This window comes from Blastocystis sp. subtype 4 (assembly GCF_000743755.1).
Source record: "Blastocystis sp. subtype 4 strain WR1 chromosome Unknown seqid_0025, whole genome shotgun sequence".
Lineage (NCBI taxonomy): Eukaryota > Bigyra > Opalinata > Blastocystidae > Blastocystis > Blastocystis sp. subtype 4.
In genome coordinates, this window is record NW_014569522.1 from 30,170 (window position 1) to 52,581 (window position 22,412).

Sequence of the window (22,412 nt, forward strand, 5' to 3'; positions counted from 1 at the left end):
ACGACTAACGTATTCATGAAAGGAGAAGTATGAGTGTAGAGATGAAGCAACAATCCCCGCGGGAGTATTGCTAAATGTGGAGTTGGAGTGTGTGAAGCGAGAGTGTGATCGATTACGTGATCAGATTCATCATGGGAGAGAGATTCAGACTGAGAATACGAAGGAGAGTATGAATGAGACCTCCAGTATCCAGACATCACAGGAGTTAATCACTACTCAGAAGTTATTGAGAACAAAAGAAAGAGAAATTTTGGAATTCCAGAAATACAAGGAAGAATGGTTACTTCGAGAGAAGAATCTACAACAGATTCTCAATGAAGTGGGAAATTTTGGAATGACTGAAATCTAGAGTATTTCTGCATTTATCCAATTGCAATCACAGTATCGATCAATGCGTTTGAAAACTGTTTCTCTCTGTCAGCAAGTGTGATCAACTCATCTTTGTGACTATAGATTCTCCCACTGGTGCATATGGCTACAGTTCCTGACCTGAAAGTGCGATTTTCGGACCTACAAACGGAAATTCTGAAATCGGTTCAATTATTGGAAAAGCGTATTCAAGACTTATTTGACCATATCCCGCAAATTCCAGCATTGCAATCACAACCAGGAGTGACACAAACAGCAACGTTGTCACAATCGTGGTCAATTCCAGAATTAGTCGAAACATTGGAATCGAAGAATAAGGAGCTGGAGGAAACGATGAATGAGATGGAGGTGGAGGCTGAAGACACTAACCGTGCTTTGGATCTTGAGAAGGCGAAAGTGGTGATGTTCACAAAGGAAGTGGATCAGCTGAAACAGACCATTAAAAATTTGAAAGAAAAGGATTTAAAGACATTTGATTTGAGTTCAATGCCACATCTGGAGCTATCATTTCAAATGGAGGAAACTCCAACAGATTGTTCTTCATTTGAAAGCAAAACTAAAAACTTTTTAAATGAAATAGATCATTATCGTATCAATCAAACTTCGCTTGAGAATACAATTCAAACACTTCAATCTGTACAATTGCGATATTTGAATCAAAAATAGCAATTACAATCTCTTCGTTGGAATCAAGAGAGTTTTGATAAGTGTATGGAACACATAATGGCGTTCCATGACCAATCTGCAAGTGTGTCAACAGTCACTCTTCCTTACTCGAAATATGAATCACTTTTAGCAGAATTGACAATGCAATCTCTGATGGTTCAGGATCTCCAAGAAACAATTCACAAAGTATTTGAGTAATATGGAAAATGAAGGATAGTTGCAAAATGAGAAAGATCAGAAGAATTTGTTTGAGACAGGAGATTGGGGTTCAATCTCAGTTCCATCATTACCAGATCTGCAGCGTTTGATTTCAATTCAAGAGAATGGATCTGACCCTATTCTGGACATTCAACAGCAATTGTCCCAATTCTTGGCAAACCAAAAATCGGTTGTATTATTGCAACAGTCTTTAGAAGAGGAACGAAAACGGAGTGCTTTATTAGAGTAAGAATGAATGAGATGAATGAGATTGAGATCAGAATTACAATCACAACAGAAGGGAGAGACGAGTGAGAGTGTGTTATTGGAGTTACGATCTGTGAAGGAGGTAAATGAGGGTTTGATGCAGCGATTACATGAACAGGACTCTGAGGAGACCTCAGTGAAGATGAGTGGAGTATCTGATGAGATGCATACTGAGTCAGCAAGTGAAGTACCTGCTGAGGCATCTGGTGAAGTATCTGCTGAGCGATCCACTCAATCACCGAGTGAAGTTCCTGCTGAGATACCGATTGAAATACCTACTGAGACATCCATTGGATCATCTGTTGAGGTACCTGCCGAAGTACCTATTAAGTCATCCACTCAATCACCCATTTTACTTCCTCTCGCTACTCCTCTACCGGAACAGTCAGCATCACGGAAACGAGAGACACCTCTTCCTCCAGAGATGCCTCCCTCCAAGCAGTCTCTTGTATCCACTCTAACTCTCCCAATTCTCAAATTGAGACTACGTTATGCTTACAAACGATACTTACCAAATAAGATGAGACTTTTAGGACCACTCTTTAAGAAGATCAACAATTATACCAAATCTCCTCAAGAGATTTTTATGGATCTGTGCCAGTTGTAAGAGTATGGACAAGGAAATGAAATGTAGGAACAAATGGACTCAAGAACAAATAGACGAAATTGCCAAAATCAATTCCCGTGAAGATTTTAATCGATTTTATGGAGAATTATAATCTGTTTCTTTGGAAATGAGTTAGTAAGAACGAAAACACTACAGAATCGAAAGGACCCAGTTATAGAGCCTTTCATTACAGACACCAATTCCATCGTGAATCGCAATTCATCCATCAGATTGTTTCAGAACACTAATCGATTACAAAATGGTAGGGATTTGTTGTTATGGGTGATGGGTTGCTGGTGGATATGTGTTAACCTCTTGTAGTCTTCCAACGGAAAGAAGGTAATATGAGAGAAAGAAGAGTTGATGCTTGTAGAAGTGGAGTAAGGGAAAGGTGAGAGATACCGTCGATAACAAGGTCTACTTCGAGAAGGCCGATTACGACAAGCTTCTTGCTGAAGTCCCTAAGGTTTTCTTTATCTCTATCTTATTGATGTCTAGATGAAGCTGATCACTGTCTACACCATTGTGGACCGTCTGAAGATGAACGGTTCCTGTGCTCGTGCTGGAATCCGTGAGCTCGTCAAGCAGGGAAAGATCGTTGAGGTTTCCAAGCGTGGACACTACATTTTGACCCGTAGAGCTGATTCATGAGGTTGATGGTTAGGCAGTCAATAAATGTAGAAACGTATCTTTGTCCTTTTGTAATCCGAGGAGAGATCTTGAAACATGGTTTGTTTGTTTTCAGTCAATGCTTCCCAATAAAGTCATTCTCGTTTGCGGAGTAGCAAATAAACGGTCCATTGCATGGAATGTGGCTACTGTTTATCTGAAGCAGAGGTTTGATGATTAGCGTTTCCGAAGAGAAGGGGCTCAAGTCATTGTCACCTATCAGAAACCTGAATTTCAAAGAAAGATACAGACTCTTCTGGATGAGGAGAACAGTGTTGTTGTCAAATAGCATTTTAGGAATGATTTTATAGAATGGTGCTCCACTTAAATCGATCTGTTGTGATGTTACAAAGGAGGAGGATCTCATTTCTCTAAAGGAACATATTTGTACGATTCTTGATCTACTTTCATATAGCATCCGATTATCATCATTTAGATTCCTTATTTCATGCCATTGCCTTTGCTCCTTCGTCAGCCCTAAAGGTATTCATTTATTTTCTTTGTAATTGAAAGAGTCCTCTCCTTGATCTATCCCTCAACGATTTCCTAACGACTCTCCATATCTCTTGCTATTCATTACTCTCTCTTACTCACACTTTGGAATCTCTTTTCATCCCCAAATCATCTATTACTGCTCTTTCATTCATCGGAAGTCAACAGATCGTTCCTGGCTATGGAGTTATGTCCATCGCCAAAGCATCCCTCGAAGCAACAGCTCAACAGATGGCAGCTGCTCTTGTAGATCTCTTTTACTCATATCATATGCAGGGACCTAAACAGGTTCGTGTGAACATTCTTCGAGCACTTCCATTGAACACACTAGCAGCCAGAGGAATTCCTGACTTTCTCGTGAGTGAAGAGAGCCGAAATGATGCCTAGGAAATGAAGAAGCGTCTGGAATCAACAAAGATGATGCAGCAGGTAGATGGAATGAAAGCAGTATGTGACTCAGCAGTGTATTTGGCTTCGGATCTCAGTGAGGGTGTGACTGGTGAATGCATCAATGGTAAAGGCTTGGAGAGTGAATGAACAATAGCGGATGCAGGCAGTTCTCATGTGCGTGTGTAGTTTTTTTGTCACTAGTATTTTGCAATAAACCGTATTTGTAAACAAACATGGGATTCGAACTCATCAGGAATCATTCCACCAATTCGACTAAACAGACGTAATAACTTCTCATTCATACTCTCTCCTTCTTCTTTCTCTCCAAAAGCTTCCAATGTCAATTCAACCACATGTTCAAAACAATTCTATCTATCATTCATTCTCATTTCTCATACAGTAAACGCTGCTGACAGATCTTGTTGGATCACATCAAGAAGAAGATTCTTACACAACGCAACCGTTCTAAAACATCACTTTAAATACATCTATCTACGATGGGGGACGAATACCTCGCTCCCGCAAATCTTCCTGTAACATGGACAAAGTACACATTCCATATTGTACGCAGAAAATATCTTCAGCGGACATTCGCCTTCTAGCGATATCCGAATATGGAGTTTCGATGCCTTAACATGAGATTCAACCAGTGTGTCTACGAGAAATGTGGTCTTGAAGATATGTTTCAACAGATTTGATACAATTATATAAAGATGGATTTGGAGGAATATACAGAGAGTGCTCTTTCATGAAGACTTGAAGTTCATCCAATGACATAGCTCGTGGGACAATTTCGACTCCAGCAAGAATAAGATTGGTTGCTCGTCTAGAGTCGAAAGAGGAAACAATTCCTACTTTAAACCAATTACCATGTTGTAGAATTGTTCAATATCCTTGTCTACGACGGATGAAGTGATTACACCAATGTTATCGAGCGAATTACGGATGTTTTTGATCCACAAGTCCTGAATCGCCTCCTGAGTTGCACTCAATCCCTTCGCAGATGTGGAAATTCCCAACCGAGATGCCTCCTGCATCAACACCTTCTTAGGAAGCTATCTTCGACACAACCCCATAACTCCTACTTTTGCAACTTGGCTTGGCCTCCTACATAGAGCTAATGCAGGAATTAACTAGAGATGAGAGTCAACAATCACTCTACTACAGTGTTATCATATTGAACGATCTTTGTATGTCCGGTAAATGATACATGACGAAGGGCACATTTATTTGGCTGTCGTGGATACTTCTTCTTGTTGATACGCTGAAGAAAACGGAGCTTCTTCACAGCGACAAGACGGAGTTTAGCGCGTTCAATAGCCAAATGCAACCGTTGTGAACGAGTTGGATAGATCATCCCAACACTATTCTGATGAAGAAACTCTATGGTAGAAAGGAGAGTGGGGAAAGTTGCATTCAGTGATGACACAAAGAGACCGAAAGAATTGAGGTGACACAATCCTAGTTCATTGTATTGGAGATGTGGAGAAAGCAAGTCAATGTTCGTGGACTTCTCTAAACGAGTGGATTAAACTCCTTCTATCGTGAGAACAAGTCATATTCCACTAGAGAATCGTTTAGTGATTACTTGATAATCATATCAAATCTCAATTGAATCTCGCCTCCAATAATAAACAATCATTGTTTTTGTTCGCGCTTGATTAGTTTAGTACAGTATGATTTGGTGATAGGAGTTTTTGTGGACGATGAGGATTGTTTTTACATACTCCTGATTTTTCGGAAGTTGATGACCCACATGGCTTTCTGAGTCCCTTTCCAATTTATAGTTTTAACTTATATGTATTTAGAAATTTGTTTGTTTGTAGTAACTTGAAATAATTACTTCGATACACCAATGACTCATTCTGTGGAAACGTGGAAACAATGATACGGTTCTGATGAAATTATCATAATAACTCTGTATAAATGAAGTACACTGCTCTGATTGCTATCGTTTTGGCACTTGCATCTGCTTCCTTCATCCAGGACCAAGCTAATCGCATGGTCAAGGATCGTCTCTTTCATTTGAAGTCGAACAAGATATCTAGTGGAATGACTCCCGCTACTTCTCTGAATGAGGATATTAAATACTGTGGAAGTTATGCTACTGAATGTATTAGTACTCCTTTCTTGTCCATGACAACCGATATCAAGATTCTTGGCATGATGCACAAGAACCCTATTTATCTTCAACTTGGTCTTATGATGTATGCTGGAAGTGCTTGCACTGAGGAGGCCCAGTTTGAGAAGCAGGGTTTCTCCGCTTCCGTTAAGGTTTCTAATGGTGAGCAGAAGCGTTTGAGCCTCACTTACGAAAAGCCTGTTGTTACTTTCTATAATGAGGCTGCTATTGCTGATCTGACCTGCAAGGAGCCTCTTGAGTTGAACAAGGAGTACGACGTCATGACTCTGGAGTGCAAGGATGGTGAAGGAAAGGATCCTTTTGCTGATGCCAAGGCTCAGATGGGTGAGACTGCTGAAGTAGACTTCATTTTCTATGAGGATGGACTCGATATTAGCGAAGATGAGAATGAAGTGTTGCACTTCAATCGTCTGGGAGATACTGGTTGCACTTGTGCTTCTGATTTCTTCAAGACTGCCACTAAGCAATTCACCGCTCTTTCTTCTCCCAAGAATGAGGATGTGAAGTTCTGTGGTAGCTATACTAGTGGTTGCATTTCTGATATGATTGTTTTAAAGGCTGATATGAAGTTCTCAGGTATGATGCACAGAAATCCTGTTTACCTGACATATCCTGTGGCTTTGTATATGGAACCCGGATGCAAGGAGGAAATGAAGGCCAGTACAATTACTGCTTTCTTCTCTTTGAAGGTTTCTAACAGCGAAAAGCGTAATGTTGAAATGACTTATGATAAGATGACTACCGTCTTCTCCAATGAGGCTATGATTGCTGGATTGACTTGCTCCCAGCCTCTGGAGTTGAATAAGGAGTATGATATTATGGAGTTGGATTGTAAGGATGCTACTGGTCAGGATCCTTTCGAGGAAAACAAGAAGATGATTGGAACCACTACCACTTCAGAGATGGAGTTCGGTGAGGATTTTGTAGAGGTGAAGGATGGCGAACAGCAAATGAAGTTGCAGCGTGTGGGTGATGAGGGTTGCACTTGCGCCAAGCCCAGCCTTCGTTCTTATTTCCATTAAGTGTCATGTTTGTTGGACCACAAGTGGGAATGGATTGATTGGGTAATTCGGAATTAGGGTCATGCATATCCAAAACACAAATCTATTCTCACAAAGATATTCATATGAAATTCTTGTTTTGTTTTTTGATCTTTTCTGTAATTGTAGCTGCTCCCATAAGAGCCATTCTCAAGAACCCTGCTCCTTTTGGTATGAAGCTGAAAGAGTCCCGCATTTGCAAACGAGAAGATATTAAGTTCTGTGGAACATATATATCAGAATGTGAGGACGATGGGGACATTTCCGCTCAGTATACGGAAATAGTGACAGGAGATTTGTATTCGATTCCCACTCACGTAACGGAGAGCCGAATTGGATATTACGGGAGTACATGTGAAGAGAAGAACCATTTCATGGAGATTCGAAATGGTTTTGCACTTGTCCCCGATGATAATGTGAAACATTCCTTCCTAGCTACGATGGATACTGCAGAAGCGATTATCTGGGATCTCCAAGTGATGGATGGATTTACCTGTGAAGAACCTTTCCCTGTTGGGGAAGTCGTTGATGTAATGAAGACAAACTGCAAAGATCCTTCGGGAGATGATTTTTTTGATGATGCCAAAAGAATGTTCGGACGTACTATCAATTTTGATCTGGAGTGGAACGAGGAGGGTTTGATCGATGGAACAGAGGTCCACAAGCGAATTAGTGACAGCGGTTGCAACGCTCAGCTCTGATTTGTGAATCAAGATTTATTTGTTACATCTGTTTATTTCTAACAATTCCTTATGGACACTTTGAGTTACGCGGTTTCGATTCCTTTACGACTTATTAGTCTGGCTGCTTCAATTCCAATTGTAACTTGTGGGAAACTCTATGATCTTGTCTTCAAGAAGTATCCGGAGGAGCCACACTCGATTCTAATTACTGGAGCCAATTCTGGTATTTGTAAAGAAGTTGCTATTCAATATGCGAAACCTGTACAGATGGTGTTTCCTTTATGGCTTATTCCTAGGGAAATCGTCTGATTCTTGTAGCACGAAATGTGGATCGTTTGAATGCAGTGGCAGAGGTTGTTCGTGAGAATGGTGCAGAAGTGGTTACTGCTTCTATTGATGCAACGGACAGTGAGAAGATGAAGACATTTATCCAGCAACAGGATGCAACCCATCCAGTACGTATTGTGTGATTCCTGTCAAGCGAAGATTGATCTCGTTATTGCTGGAGTAGGCCTTGTAACACCTCCCAACTACGCTTCCATGAAGTTGGGAGAGCTGTACGACTACATTGTGGCTGGAAATGTGACAACATGCAAGAACACTATTTTCCCATTAATTGATGCCATGAGAGAGCGAAAGCATGGTCAGATTTGTATTCTCTCATCAGTTGCTGGATTGGGAATGAACTTCATCAGCCCAATGTATTCATCTTGTAAAATGGCTGTTTATGCATTTGGAGAATGTGATATTGGTGGCAATTGGTAATATGTAGCATTACGTTGTATGTTGTCTCCATATGGTGTCTATGTTAGTATTGTGTGTCCTGGATACACAGATACTCCTATTCTTGACACTAATACGGGAAAGGATATGACATGGAAGTTAAAACCGGAAGATGTAGCTACAACAATTATTGATGGATTAAAGCGAGATTATGCTGTGATTGAATGCAATATGGCGTACGTGAGAATGAAGAATTGTGATGTAGATACAACTTGGGTGTGTCATTTGCTGTTCAGTATATGCCTAAATTAGCTCGTGATTATTTGTATCAGTGTATGATTCCTGTTGCAAAACGCCGTGGTTTATTTGTGAATGAGTATCCTTGTATGGAAGATATCTACAAGGATAAGAAAGATTGATATGTTTGTTTAAACTAACATGGTAATGAAAGCGAAAGAGAGGATTCTTTTTCAATCGATCTTTAATGGACACTTTAGATGGTTTTGGTTCTGTTTTCTTGACTTCTGTTCGTTCTTTTGGAATAGGTTTTGGTACAAGTGTGACCGGAGTCATGGTTTGGATCTGTTGTTCTGGATTTGGTTCTTTCTCCTTTTCTGGAAGTTTCACCTCAGATAGTTCTAATTTCTTGTCAACTGGTATCTGTTTCAGCCACTCCAGTGAACTTATGTTCATATGACTCAATTTCGACAGTTCTAAACGATCTGCTATAGATTTCCGCTTCACATTCATCCGATCCACATGTGCAGTTCGATTACATCGTCCTTGTCGTTGATTCTCCATTACCAGAAGCGGTAATTGCTGAATATGCGATTCAGACCACGAACTCTTCACATGAGGAAATGTTCGATAATGATGTTCCAGAACATGGATCGAACTCATTAAACTCCTTGAAATCAATTCTTTCTACAAAATCAAATCGTTTCGCTACTATTACTTTGGTAATCCCGAAACAACACACTCGATGTGGGACTGATTCAGACAATAGTACGGCAAACTTTGCAATAGGAGCTTTAAGTGGAATCACTGGAATTGTTTTCTCCAAACACCAGAGTAGGAGAGAATCTGATTGATTGGAGTTTCTACAAGAGATTCAATAAGAATATGTCTACTTTCCCACTTTATTAACAACAACAAGTCGCAAATTATCGTTTTGTAGATTCCGCATGCACTCATTGACACCAACAACGATGAATGGCTTTTCTCTTCGTTTACGACAGATCCTTTTCTGTTCATTGGAATGTACCTCTTCTCGTTTTGACACTTCGGTTTGTCGTGATTCAATATATGCTGGAAGAATATCACTAGTTGTTATTATCTCAATATAACACAACGACTGAAATATCCGTTCGAATTCTGTGCTCTCTTCTTCTGAAAGAGTCGTTCTATTCCATCACAAATAGGTTCATTTGGTACATTACCAATTGAAGTCGAGATTTTGCATCCTCTAATGTAGAGGAAGTAGCGCAATACATAGTTTTGAGAGTATTAACAAACGGCCAAAAACGCCCTCATTATGGATATTGCAAAAATCATTGTCAAATCGTTTTCTCTTTTAAGAATGAATCAATTGATTGCAAACAAGTTAAATGAGGAAGGTGCAATCATCTTGATTTTGGAAATGCAAGTGGGAGCGGAAATTGGATTGGACTACAATTCGTGGCTTGTAGGAAAGGAATTCATGGGATTCAAGATGGTTAATCCAGGATTCCATTGTCTATTTTACAGGTGAGGTTATCACTCTGTATTTAAGTGTAGTTCTGTAAGTAAACAGAATGAATTTTCGATAAGGACTGTATTACCACTTTTTGTACGATCCAAAGAAGTGTGTGTCTTCCAGTGGGATTCTGAAGAGGAGCAGCTGATTGATCAGAACCATCTTCCAGAAGATCTTGTACGCAAATATCAGCTTTCAGGAGCCGAATTCTGTTATGATTCAAAAACCGCTGGATATCCATTTGATACAATTGGTAAATGGATGAATATGACAAATGAAATTGCTCCCAATCTTTTTTCGCGTTTGATGGATAAGAGTGCTATTTCGTTCATTCTTGATCCTGCTTCTTCTCCCAATTATAACTATACTGAAACAATCAATATTTCCCAACTCATCAAGCAGAGTGAACTTCGTTCTCAGATGAACATAGTGACTGATTCCAGTCCTGTATCTCGATTGTCACAGTTGTATATTGATTCATCCGACGAATTGAAGAAACTTTGCCAGTATTTCCTGTTTGTCTCTCATAATCAGATTGACTAATGTTGTGGGTGAATTTCAATTTGCATTTATTCTGTTTCATATTGGTCAGGATTATGAGGTTATAGTTGTTAGAGTGATTCATTCTAGAGCCTTCTTCAGTGGAAGAACATACTGTTTCTCCTTACTGCTTCCTATTCCATGATTACATCAAAGAATGATATTTCCAATGTTTCTCTCTATCAATCGGCCATGAAAACTCTTCTTTTGCAACTCTCAGAGTTAGAAGAAGATTTCTTTACATTGACAGAGGGTAGAGACACAGAGATACAAGAGGGAACAAAACAACCTGCTCGTCAACTGAATCGTCATAACTTTGTGGTGAAGTGCCTCGAGGTATGGATTGAAAATTGGATTAATTGCAAGTCTTTTAATCAAATTCTTGTCGAAGAGCCCGATGAAGTGGATTCAGAGGTGAAATCGACATTTGAGCGTATAAAACAGGTTTTGAAGAAGCGATTTAATATCGTACTTGAAAGTACTTATGATGGTCCTTTAGTAATGGAAGAAACGTTGCTTGTTTGTTTGCCTCCAAACGAAGATCTGTTTGATATTTGAATATCGGTTGATATGGATGTTGGGAATTTGTTTGAACATATTGAGATCATGAAGAACGAACATTTGTCTTGAGAATACCATTTTATTGCTTATTGAAGAAACTATCTTTACTAGTAACAGTTTTCTATGTCTGGAAAGCTGAAAACAATCACGAGTAGTCAGATTTATGACCTTGGTAGTGATTCTGATGAAATTGATTTCGGTATGTGTTTTTGTGATGCTTTATTGACATTTCAGATATAATAGTGCCAAAGAAGAGTCCCATTCCGATGTACCTCTTGGATTGTGGATTTTGAATGTAGAACATTGTCTGATGATGAAGATGATGACTTTTCCTTTAATGTGGACTCCATTCAGTCAAAGGATCCTATTCCTGTTTCAAAATCGCAGGCAGAAACACAGTATAATGCAAATGAAGACAGTTGGGATGACTTGAGTGACGATCTGATTCCCAAGTCTCGGAAACGGAAGGGAGATGAAGCTGTGCAAGAGTCTAAACAGCAGCGTGTCCATCGATTGAGTGAAGTGATGGAGTCGATATTGTCCTCCTCCTCCTCACCTCTTCAAGTGGGTTCACCTTCTCCCGAACCATTGCCTCCGTCTCCTCAGACGGAATCTCCGTCCCCTCCTCTGGACGCTGTGATGCCAATTCAATCACCATCACCTCCACAGAGAGAGTCTCCACCTCCTCGGCTGTCTTCTCCACCTCAGCCATCACCCCCTCAATCCCCTTCTCCTCCGATTCACTCGTCTCCACCGGATGTTCCTCCATCACCTGAGGACTCACTTTTGGTTGAACCAGTGCCAAACACTCATTCCACTGAAGTTACAGAGTTCGGTCAAATTTTGCTCTTTGATCAAATGCTGGATAGTTCACATATTAGCACGTATCGAAGTGAATGTCAACTGATTGGACACAACCAACGATTATCACTTCAATCTCTCTATGAAGAGACTCCTGACATTCGTGGAGGGGCATCTTTAGAGGCAGAAAATCTGTTTGTTTCTGGACTGCTTGTCGTACCACGGAAACGAACGAAAACGACAGAGAATTGTGGTGATAATTGTCTAATTCTTGTTTGTTTGGAGGGTGAGCCATCACTCCTTCGAGTTACGATCAATGGACATTCACACCAGATCAATCCAAGTGATGTTTTGTGGGTACCAAAGGGGAATGAGTAAGGACCGATATAGTGAATGATGAATAGATATGCCATTATGAATGAAAGCGAAGATACAGATGCCAAATTTGTCTTCATCAATATCCGTAGTGATTACTGATTGTATCTCTTCTTGTTTGAAAAATATCAACAAACACACAACTCTGGACTATACATCCCTAAACGAATGTTGAAATTCCATCGATAGATCTGATTCATCTCTGATGTGGTTGTATTCTCTCGTTTCAACAAGTAAGTATCCGTTAGTAACACAATCACTCCAAAAGCAACCAACTACTTCATCACACTTCAACCATTCTTACCACAAGCCAGATCCACCCAGAGATTGTGAATAACATCATACGAGAGTACACAACATAACAATAGATATCTCCTATGAACCACTAGTCATGATGCAAACTACAAAGACAAACAGTGAAAAGAAGAATTAAAATGAATGAAATGACTAATCCTCGTGAACTAGGTTCTCGGAAAGACTCGACAACTGTTCGATTTCGATTCATCATCATTCCACACAAGAGGAAACAAAACCATTCAGAACAGATTAAACTAAAGAGATTTGAAATCGAAACTAAGCTCTGTGCATTGATATCCTCGGAATACATCCACTTCTTTATCTACCAATCAGATTCCATAGTTTTCCCTCACTTCTGTATGGATCAGAAATGCAAATAAATGAGAATTTGAGTAAGGAGAATAATTCCAAATCAAAGTAGACCACGCAATAAGTGAAGAGAAGATTAAAAAGAAGGTAATGAGAGCCATACGGATCAGGAATCGAATTGTGAAGGATTTGGGTACAGACAGTGTTTCTCCCTACAAATAATGCAAAATAAAAACAATAGAACCTTGTTAATAGGTTTCCAAGGTAATTGAAGGAATTGCCTGGATTCTGTGAGTTCGGGAGTTGCAGAAAATAGACACAGAGAGAGAAGTGGAATTACGAGGAACAAGAGGACATACAATGCAGCAACTAAATATGAATCACTTTCAATTCTAATACCATTAAATACTTCAGGAAGATCAATGATCCAATTGAATAGAATCAGACAATTCACAGCATACACCATCGTAACTGCAATTATCAATTGATTGTCCATATTGTTCATTAGAACCTTTGCTTCGTTGATTATAACTGGTAAAAATGATAAATCCGTTCGATTGTCAATATGGAGAGTAGCTGCGAATTAGATAAGATAATCACGAGTACCGCCACTTGAGTTCAACAATTCATTTATGTGAAAGATTTGTTTATTGAGAGAGTTATTTGTATAAAAAGAGTAAGTATCTTGTAATGATTTGACTTCGGTAGAAATAGCAACATTTTCTGGAATACCATTCTTTCCTCCTTCTTTGGATAATGCTCTCTATCATTTCTTACCTTGTAAATCATCATTCATTAGTTTTAAATCCTTTGAAACTGAGAAATGATCAAACTGATTCATAGAAATTGAAAATCGAGCCTATTTCAGGAATGCCAATAATAGCCTACTTTTTCAAATAGTTTATAATTAGAAGAATGAGATGAATTGGAAAGAGTCATAACTCCTTCACCCCACTCTGTCATTACATCAAGCATCCCAAGAACAGGAGTATCAGTACTAGAAATGAACGAGAGAATGAATGAATACGAATGAGTGAAGAGATGAACAAGGAGAGGAACATTGTCTTGAGTCTCGAGACGATCACGAATCTGATTGATTCCATGAGGCAGTTGAGCAAAGTCTTCCCATTCAAGACGTTCATCTGAGGAGGTGAGTATGAGAGTGTGATGAGAATGAAGTGAAGGAGAATGAATGGAGTGAGTGAGAGTGAGTATGAATGTGAGTGAGAGTATGATAAGAATGAAGTGAGTGTGATGAGAATGAGGTGAGTGAGAGTGAGTATGAATGAATGAGATACTTGTAAAATACATGACAAATGATGAATCAACTCCACTTACCAACAACTTCCTCAGCTAATGATACAGCAGTATTCCATCCCGTCTCTAATCCCATTCTAGATGCTAATTTCCTTGAATGTCGATAATTATAAGGAGAATAATAAACAAATCGTACACCTAAATTAGAGAGTTGTTCTATTGTATTTGGTAAACTATCCTATGTCTGATTCCTTTTCTAATTCACTATTTACTTTAATTACATCATCAACACCTAATAATGATAAATATGTTGAATCATTTAGAAGCTTATCAAGCATCTTATCATCATGTGATCATCTTATTACTACTACTGATTGATTTGATTCATTCACACACAAGAATAAGCTTTCATTCCTCAATTGGGTTAAATCAAGAGATGCAATAGATGGATCTAATAGATTCAAACTATTATGACCAATAAGCAATGTGGGAACAAATTGTTGGGTATTTTTGGAATCCACACTTTCAATCTTCTGTCGTAATTCTTCACTCATTGGACGTAAATGACGACCTGTCCAGACATGCTGAATGTATGGCAATAAAAACCGCTATTATTGGAATCAACCAAAATCACTTACCACACTCCCAACAAAGAGAATATCCATTGTAGTGGATGAAGTCGCTAATGTGAACACGAAAACTTCACAAAACCTTCTCCCACCCAATTTGTTTTGGAGAGGAACTTGAGTTTCGTCATTCGCCTTCATTTGCTCTCGAAGCAAATTCAATTTCCCATCCAGATTCTGAGCATACAAATCCTCTTTCAAAAAGCCAATGGCATCAGCAAATTCGAAAAAAGTCTGAACCTTAATCACGTCAGAATAACCTCACTTCTCGATAATAATTGTTTGTTAGTGCCATAATATACTGATTCAACGCAATTCGAACATCTTCAGAAAATGCTTTTTGATTGGCTAGAGATCAAACGTGGAAATATAGAAACAACAATGAGAGGGAATTCCCATTAGCAAGGTGAGCAATCCAGTGGGCTTCAGAACATTCAATTTCTCTCGCCATGACTTATCATAGAAACACAATCGATCATGACGATGATAAAGAGGTAACACATCTAATGTGAGATTGTGTTTCGACTTTTTTGATTCCGAATTGAACTCTGAAAATTGGATATCAGTCTGCTCTATGAATCAATTCCAGTTTCAGAATGTACTGGGTGTATGAACACGACCTACTGTGTAAACAGTGGAAATCTAAGAATGAGTTTCATTTCTGGAATTCCAATACAGAGGGATAATCACGACACACCACATTCTTACTGACAATATTCAGATTCGTACAGTAGGGTAAGGATAGTAATGGAGTAACTGGAACACTATTCCTCAATGTGTTCCTCGATTCTTACTAATCTAATGGATTGCTATAATATTGCCAAAAAGAATGACGTAATTCATGGAATCCAGGAATCGAGTAGTTTTCTGTCATCTAAGACTCACATCATGAATTCAACATCACAATAATATGCTTCCAAAATCCAACTACTCGAAAGAAATAGATACTCTGATAGAGAGATTCCAAAATTACGACCGAAAATGGACAAACAAAAAAAGTGATCAAAATGTATCGCAAGTCAGCAAACCGAAAAGTAGTTAGGTTCATTACAATGGAAATGATTACTAATATCCATGTACCACAAGTGAACCACCGATAACTATTCTGATACATTTGGTGATATGGGCCATAATTCAGAACATGATCAGGAATCTGTGTAAGTGAGGTGTTTTCATGTAGAGCCAAATCACAGTGAATCCATCGTTTAAGACGTTGCCAAAAATAGGACGAATTATGAGATTTGATAGAGTCCATATCAAAGAAATGACAAATGAAGGATCGAATGGGAGTTTCATCAATACGAAATAGACCTGAAATACTATTCCGCTGTAAGAACTCGTTGTTTCCAAAATGTTTGGAATTCTCACTCTCACCAACAGGAGTCATATGAATGTCATCACTTGGTTTGGAAGGGAAACAGACAAGATCACCAGCTACCAAGAGTAATCTAGTATGAAGGAAGAGGAAGAACACTACGTGGGCCAACGCTGCCAGGTATGATTCCGATACACAAAGGCATAGGTCACTTCGCCTTCTTCAAACTCGACTGAATAGTCGTTCCATTGCTCGTTTACTCGATCTCGAATCTGACTAACAGTTAGAGGGAAATGATGATGGCATTACTAAAGTTTCCTCAGAATTGCATCAAACCGAAAGAGATTATGACGTTTATCGTAGAGTTCCTGGCAGAGCGACCAATCACCATACAACATTAGAGCAGGTACAACAATAAGAGTTTCGATGAGCAATGACTTCCCCATTGACCTAGAAATCAGATATTGTTTCGTCTCTCACGTTCGTAGAGAATGGAATCCAAACCAGATCAAAAAGATCATGAGCGCGTAAATGACCAACTCAATGGCAATTAATGGAACAAGCAATCTAGGATATAAAAGGACCTTTATGAACTACTGTCGTAAGCGACTTTTCAATTCTTTACGCACCACAACAAGAGCATCGTCGAACTCCGATATTAACGTGTTTAAGGCGAATTCCATTGAACATCCTTATTCTCATCTTTCTTTCGAAATTGTACCAGAATCTTCTTTTACTTCATAAGTTGGAGAACTAGGATGATCTAACACTGGAATCTCGATACTCATTGCTTGTTCTTATGTTCAAAAACTGGGGGTGAGTGGTCTCGGAATTTGGGATCCCAACAACACAGTCATTAATCGGTGTGGTCCCACATCCTCTTCAAACCAAAATGGATGATGGCGATAGTGAGAACTATTTGAATGGAAATGTGAATCGACGGTTAATCTTTTCAAGTCAGCTAAGTCAAGGAATGGAATCTAGTCAACGAGGCAATCCCATCATTTCCGAAAATAGTATTGAAAAATCACTCGATGTACGGTTACTATCCCAAATGGATTTCTATACTCCTGCTGTAAGTGTTTAGTCGCAATTAAGAGCTGTAGTTTACAGAAGATGCTTCATCCCAGTTATTTGAGTCTGTTAGAGATTCAAATGAGAATTCGTTTATTTATGGAGAGACTCCACAGAAGACTCCACGACAAGGAGCTAGATCCTTGTTTAAACGGAAGATTGGAATGGGTAATGGTTGGTATAATGTGTTATAATTAGATTTAACACAACCAGAGTCCAAAAAGATGAATATGATTCCATTGGCACAACAAGAAGATGAAAGAATGACAGTAGCAACATTACCAGCGCCAGAAGAGAATCCGTATCTGTTACTTCCAGACGATCTCAACGCAGCTCTTCAGAAACTGCTTGAGAAACGTGATTTTTCCATTTTAGATGAGAGTCGTATCACTCGGTATCAGCGCGAATTCAAAGAATTACAGGTTTCGTTCGACCATTGTATTGATCTATAGCGGTTAGGAAAGGGGATTTCATCAACAGTAACATTGTGCAAACATCGCTTGGATGGTTGCTACTATGCAATCAAACAGATTGGTCTATCCGAAGGTACAACAAAGAAATCTGTCATTTTGTAGTTTAAACTGTTTTGAATAACAATTAGAAAGAAAGCAATGAAAGAAGTTCAACTTTTGAGTGTCATGAGTTGGGATCCAAGTGGATTATAATATGTAGACGAAGCACCTCATGTCATTCGATATTTTGGATGTTGGAAAGAAGATGATTACTTTTTCATTCAATTAGAATATGGTTTCTATGGAAGTGTATCAAAATTCGCTGAACGTGTATTTGTCTCCTTAGTTCCTGATTTTAAGAATCGGTTTACAGAGGAAGATATCGGTGAATTGCTTTGGCAAATTTCAAATGCACTTCTATGGCTTCATTCTCATGGTTATGCTCATCTTGATGTAAAGCCAGACAATATACTTATTTTACACAAACGAGAAGCAGGTGACAAGAAGAGTGAATGGAATTTTAAATTAACGGATTTTGGGTTGGTGGGAATTCTTCATTCCGATGATACATAGACATGTAAGGTAGATAACGAGATTCCATCCGAAGGAGATTGCAGATATCTTCCTCCGTAATAGTTTGAAGGGAATTGTGATTTAGGGAGATTCTAACACGAGACTCTGCATTTAAGGCTGATGTATTTGCTTTGGGAGTTACAGTTATTCATTTGGTGGGAATGATTCAAAGTGATTATTTCTAGTTGTCTCCAAGGACATGTGTGGAAAAGAAGGAGTTTTTCGCTAATGTGCGTTCAGGACGAATTCCAAACGAATGTAGGGTATCTCCTCATCTTCGGATGCTTGTTCGAGTACGAATGGAATGAAAAAGGTAATGATTAGGAGATGATAAATGTTTCTGTGGCAGACCGTTTTACAATGGATCAAGTAGTTCATCATGTCTATTTCGATAGTTATCGGAAATAGAATCTGTTTGTTTGAACACTGTTTCTTTCTTTGCCATGGACAAAGATATTGATTCGATAACAGAGGATGATTCTGATGAATCCAGAGAAATGGATTCTCAGTATTCCTCTGTATTAGGGTCAATCGATACGGGTGACGTTGAAGCTGTAGAGAATGATACTCTTGACTGAACAATGTAGGTCAAACGCTGTCTAGGTGGAGATGGCTCACAAGGATCTCAAATTCGTGTTAATGGTGTTCCCCTACTTATTTATGTATGTGTGTGCATTAATAATTGTAAGAAGTAGGCAATCAACAAAAACAAGTATAATATTGTGAAGTACTTCGTTGAATCGGGATCGACTGTTCGGTGTATGAACAATCTGAAACAAACCCCAATTATGATTGCATCCAAAGTGGGAAACATTAATATCGGTAGAAATATGTCTTATGTGTTTATGCCTAGTAAGTATCTGTCTAAAGTATGGAGCTCGGGTTGATGACCGTGACAGTAAGGGAATGACACCCATTCACTATTCGTGCCTTTCGGGTCAGATTGGAGTTATTTCCTTCCTCAAGCATCATGGAGCAAGTTTGGATGTTCGAGACAACAAAGGTCGAACTCCTTTAATGATAGCAGCTCAAGAGAACCAACTCATAGTAATCCTACATTCTTACTCTGATCTAGGCATTCAATTGGTTGATAAAGCATGGAGGACGGTTATTAGATCAAGATAGTCGAGGAAGAACAGTACTTCATTGGTCCTGTTTCCAAGGTTCAACAGCAATTGCGAAAGTGATTCTGGATAGTAAATATGGACCTCAGTTAGCTCATACTGTGGATTTTGCAATCCAAACACCTTTAGAAGTAACAATTGAAATCATGTATGATGATTAGTACTCCAAAGAGTTGCTTGCAATTCCTAATAACCCTCATATTCAATCTATAGAAGCTACATATGCGTTATTGAACAAATTCTCACATCACCGAATTCGATATGAGATTGAAGATCTGATTGATCGGTATCTGGCTTTCCTATTTGTTCCACTTTTATCCATTGTTGCATTAATTCTGTTATCAGAAGTTGGATTGTTTAGTGGAATCGTCTCGGCAAGTGTTCTAGAAACATTTTTCATTCTAGCTGTAATAACACTCTTACTGTGGGTTTATTTGTGTGGAAGTGATCCAGGGAGTGTATTGGATGGACATCAGAATCTCAAACACTATTGGTTCTTAAATGCAGATTTGAAGCATAGTTACGAAGAGATTATGGACGGAACACGTCTTATGACACACACAATATGCCCAACATGTGAGATTGAAAGACCAAATCGATGCAAACACTGTCTGAAATGTGATGATTGTATCTATCGAATGGATCATCATTGTGAGTTATAAGAGAGGAAAAACTCATCTGTAGGTCGTTGGATTAACAATTGTATAGGTATTAGCAAGTATTGATTATCAAGGTTTGTGATATTTAGTCATCGTGTTTTCTATCTCTTCTTAACTTCATGTGTTGTATTATTGTTGTATGGAGTTTATGTGTTATTTTTACTGTACAATAGTAATTCTATTCTTATCATGTCAAAAATAGACCAAAGTTTTCGTTGTCCAGATTCCCAAAATAACTGCTATTTTGTAATGACCCTATTTGTTGTGTTCTTTTTGAATCTGAGTTGGATGGGTGTATATTGTGTATATTTGTGGATTGTTCAAACTCTACAGATCAGTCGGAATATCACAACCAATGAAGCTATAAACTGGAAACATTATGCTTATTTGTGTGATGAAGTTGGTATTGGAGGGTATAGTAAGCGATAGAACCATCAATTCCGAAATCCATATGATCGAGGGTTCATCCGGAATTGGCTGGAATTTTGGGGTATTCTAGGAGACAGTGGATACGGTGTTGTAAACACTCGTGATGTGTGATATGTTTTGTTTGTTGTGAATCCCATTTTAGAATACATTGTATATGAATCGATATTCTGCAGAGAATAAGATTTCAAGGAGTGAACCAGTATTTCAAGATTTGTTTTCTTCAATTCATTCCCGCGGGGATTCGACAAATAGTTGTTATTTGTTATTGATTCCACATCATTGTTGACAAATGAGGATTAGGCAGTTTATCGTTCTTATAGCTGTTCAAGTCCTATCAGTGTATTGTCTTGACAATGACACTTCTACGAACCTGATGTTGAAGAAAGATGAGCATACTACAAAGTCGGACTCCGTTGATCTCCGTGTGTTTTTTAGTACTTATTATTATCGTAGCATGTGGTGTCTATGAGTCCTCATGTACAAGGATTTTGGATGCTTGTAGTTTGTTTAATTCGTTCTTTACTTAGTTCTCAAATACCAGCTGATTCTATACCAGACTTCAAATAACACTGTAGATCATTTCCGATTGCTTGCTTATCAATATCTGGAATCTTCTTGTTCATTTTCTTATGTTTATGCATTTGGATTTCGTGGCGAAATAATTGAGAAGGTTGCAAGTGATCGTTACAAAGTCAAAACAATCCGGTGTGTGACTGTCTTGTCAACAATTGCACTTCAAGCATTAAAGTGTGACCCAACATTGGATCCAGATATGGAGTATCCAGCATCGTGAGGTCCTCTCTGTCTAGTCATGTCTAGATTTGTAAGCTGCGTAAATGAAGATGGTGTCAATATTAACGAACGCTGGTTTAACATGGATGGAGTGGAAGGTGAAGCAACATTTATTGTGGCAGATGATACAGTTCACTATAGATACATAGGAGATGATGCACTAATGACCAAAATTCGTGATGATGGTTGTATTCCCAGTATTGAAGCTGAAGAAGATCCATTACTCAATCATCTTCTGATTGCTATGTTGTGTGTTGGTGTAGTGATTCTGTTGTTAATCATTGTACTCTTATTTGTTCTATTCAAAAAGAAACCAAAACGTGTAACTATACTTCAAGTAAATTTCTCTGTTTGTTCAAGAAACATCTTATAATCGAAAATCTTCATCGAGAAGCACATTATCTTGATGTGCACTTCCATAACTTGAATACTTTGCTATTCATAAGTCTTCTTCTATGAAACTCACCTCGTCTTCTCGTCTTCCTTGGTGCTTCAGTTTCTTCTACTGGGTCTCTCTTTTCTGGTTTCACTTTTGAACGTAATCGAGACGTAAGTGTATCATCCTTCTTCTCATCTATCCTTTATATCCCTTTCTCTCTCTTACCCACACTTACACCTGCTGCTCGACACCATTTGCAAATGAATTGATCCTTATCATCCTCATGGAAATTCTGGAAGTCGATTCCAGCACAGCTGAAGTGAACCCATCCCCCACACACTTTGCCACTCATACATTCAATCATTTCTTCATCACGATGTTCACCACAGCCACAGTATCCATCACTTCCTGACGGGCGTTTCGTCGTTGGCTTTTCTGGTTCTTCTTCACATAACAAACCATGCATGTGCCCCATGACGTTATGAGCAAGAGATGACCTAATTAGATAATAAGGGACCATAAAACACATACCGTCCCAATATGATCTCACCATCTGACTTTCTCTTTTCATATGACCCATACCCTCCTTCAAGCATACTCACGAGATGGCCATGACAATAATAATCAGCCACTTCTTGAATCTTCTGTAATGCCCATGTGTAATCAGTGACCTTCAAATTCATTCCAACTTGAACCGTGGGAATGTGACGATAGTTGCCAACATCCCCATGACCACCATCAAACCCTAAAATGAAGAGAGAAAGCAATGTGTACCACTGCTGACAATGATCAGATCTGGTTTGAATGCTGTTAGCAGAGGGATCAGTCGTTCTACGACTGCCTTCCTGAAGAGTACACGGCCTCCTT

General features: G+C 38.8%; 12 protein-coding genes across 12 annotated transcripts; 9 read left to right on the forward strand and 3 right to left on the reverse strand.

Annotated features, from left to right (window-relative positions):
• Window positions 1-2,385: 2,385 nt before the first annotated feature.
• Window positions 2,386-2,758, forward strand: JH06_0460 (ribosomal protein sS25; the record flags this gene model as incomplete). The annotated part of the gene is made up of 4 exons (XM_014673870.1): window positions 2,386-2,403; window positions 2,429-2,446; window positions 2,481-2,573; window positions 2,606-2,758. The coding sequence occupies 4 exons, from the start codon at window positions 2,386-2,388 to the stop codon at window positions 2,756-2,758; spliced, it is 282 nt and encodes a 93-aa protein (XP_014529356.1).
• A 699-nt stretch (window positions 2,759-3,457) lies between these two features.
• Window positions 3,458-3,805, forward strand: JH06_0461 (enoyl-ACP reductase; the record flags this gene model as incomplete). The annotated part of the gene is made up of 3 exons (XM_014673871.1): window positions 3,458-3,514; window positions 3,545-3,625; window positions 3,656-3,805. The coding sequence occupies 3 exons, from the start codon at window positions 3,458-3,460 to the stop codon at window positions 3,803-3,805; spliced, it is 288 nt and encodes a 95-aa protein (XP_014529357.1).
• Window positions 3,806-5,584: 1,779 nt separating this feature from the next.
• On the forward strand, window positions 5,585-6,823 carry JH06_0462 (hypothetical protein; the record flags this gene model as incomplete). Its single annotated transcript, XM_014673872.1, has 1 exon — window positions 5,585-6,823. The coding sequence occupies one exon, from the start codon at window positions 5,585-5,587 to the stop codon at window positions 6,821-6,823; it is 1,239 nt and encodes a 412-aa protein (XP_014529358.1).
• Window positions 6,824-6,927: 104 nt separating this feature from the next.
• On the forward strand, window positions 6,928-7,542 carry JH06_0463 (hypothetical protein; the record flags this gene model as incomplete). The annotated part of the gene is made up of 1 exon (XM_014673873.1): window positions 6,928-7,542. The coding sequence occupies one exon, from the start codon at window positions 6,928-6,930 to the stop codon at window positions 7,540-7,542; it is 615 nt and encodes a 204-aa protein (XP_014529359.1).
• Window positions 7,543-7,593: 51 nt separating this feature from the next.
• JH06_0464 (hypothetical protein) lies at window positions 7,594-8,666 on the forward strand (the record flags this gene model as incomplete). The annotated part of the gene is made up of 5 exons (XM_014673874.1): window positions 7,594-7,794; window positions 7,821-7,979; window positions 8,011-8,275; window positions 8,297-8,483; window positions 8,513-8,666. The coding sequence occupies 5 exons, from the start codon at window positions 7,594-7,596 to the stop codon at window positions 8,664-8,666; spliced, it is 966 nt and encodes a 321-aa protein (XP_014529360.1).
• A 1,160-nt stretch (window positions 8,667-9,826) lies between these two features.
• On the forward strand, window positions 9,827-11,080 carry JH06_0465 (hypothetical protein; the record flags this gene model as incomplete). The annotated part of the gene is made up of 5 exons (XM_014673875.1): window positions 9,827-9,993; window positions 10,057-10,488; window positions 10,517-10,583; window positions 10,613-10,858; window positions 10,889-11,080. The coding sequence occupies 5 exons, from the start codon at window positions 9,827-9,829 to the stop codon at window positions 11,078-11,080; spliced, it is 1,104 nt and encodes a 367-aa protein (XP_014529361.1).
• Window positions 11,081-11,206: 126 nt separating this feature from the next.
• Window positions 11,207-12,361, forward strand: JH06_0466 (hypothetical protein; the record flags this gene model as incomplete). Its single annotated transcript, XM_014673876.1, has 4 exons — window positions 11,207-11,282; window positions 11,318-11,351; window positions 11,383-12,258; window positions 12,289-12,361. The coding sequence occupies 4 exons, from the start codon at window positions 11,207-11,209 to the stop codon at window positions 12,359-12,361; spliced, it is 1,059 nt and encodes a 352-aa protein (XP_014529362.1).
• A 26-nt stretch (window positions 12,362-12,387) lies between these two features.
• On the reverse strand, window positions 12,388-13,828 carry JH06_0467 (hypothetical protein; the record flags this gene model as incomplete). Its single annotated transcript, XM_014673877.1, has 9 exons — window positions 12,388-12,534; window positions 12,564-12,631; window positions 12,665-12,878; window positions 12,910-13,077; window positions 13,110-13,234; window positions 13,265-13,441; window positions 13,472-13,612; window positions 13,643-13,724; window positions 13,754-13,828. 9 exons carry the CDS (start codon window positions 13,826-13,828, stop codon window positions 12,388-12,390), a joined length of 1,197 nt encoding a protein of 398 aa, XP_014529363.1.
• A 361-nt stretch (window positions 13,829-14,189) lies between these two features.
• On the reverse strand, window positions 14,190-16,851 carry JH06_0468 (hypothetical protein; the record flags this gene model as incomplete). The annotated part of the gene is made up of 15 exons (XM_014673878.1): window positions 14,190-14,360; window positions 14,395-14,460; window positions 14,494-14,730; window positions 14,761-14,988; window positions 15,014-15,096; window positions 15,129-15,320; window positions 15,351-15,390; window positions 15,425-15,512; window positions 15,543-15,622; window positions 15,653-16,196; window positions 16,226-16,339; window positions 16,373-16,513; window positions 16,544-16,630; window positions 16,661-16,754; window positions 16,785-16,851. The coding sequence occupies 15 exons, from the start codon at window positions 16,849-16,851 to the stop codon at window positions 14,190-14,192; spliced, it is 2,232 nt and encodes a 743-aa protein (XP_014529364.1).
• A 104-nt stretch (window positions 16,852-16,955) lies between these two features.
• JH06_0469 (WEE1-like protein kinase) lies at window positions 16,956-18,570 on the forward strand (the record flags this gene model as incomplete). Its single annotated transcript, XM_014673879.1, is given in 10 exon segments — window positions 16,956-17,138; window positions 17,170-17,305; window positions 17,336-17,559; window positions 17,590-17,683; window positions 17,747-17,791; window positions 17,810-18,132; window positions 18,163-18,218; window positions 18,248-18,317; window positions 18,348-18,425; window positions 18,487-18,570. The coding sequence occupies 10 exon segments, from the start codon at window positions 16,956-16,958 to the stop codon at window positions 18,568-18,570; spliced, it is 1,293 nt and encodes a 430-aa protein (XP_014529365.1).
• Window positions 18,571-18,771: 201 nt separating this feature from the next.
• JH06_0470 (palmitoyltransferase) lies at window positions 18,772-20,195 on the forward strand (the record flags this gene model as incomplete). The annotated part of the gene is given in 9 exon segments (XM_014673880.1): window positions 18,772-18,846; window positions 18,858-18,984; window positions 19,016-19,269; window positions 19,284-19,345; window positions 19,360-19,417; window positions 19,448-19,937; window positions 19,971-20,004; window positions 20,035-20,095; window positions 20,148-20,195. The coding sequence occupies 9 exon segments, from the start codon at window positions 18,772-18,774 to the stop codon at window positions 20,193-20,195; spliced, it is 1,209 nt and encodes a 402-aa protein (XP_014529366.1).
• A 1,497-nt stretch (window positions 20,196-21,692) lies between these two features.
• On the reverse strand, window positions 21,693-22,228 carry JH06_0471 (acetylspermidine deacetylase; the record flags this gene model as incomplete). Its single annotated transcript, XM_014673881.1, has 3 exons — window positions 21,693-21,740; window positions 21,781-22,042; window positions 22,077-22,228. 3 exons carry the CDS (start codon window positions 22,226-22,228, stop codon window positions 21,693-21,695), a joined length of 462 nt encoding a protein of 153 aa, XP_014529367.1.
• Between the last annotated feature and the right edge of the window lie 184 nt (window positions 22,229-22,412).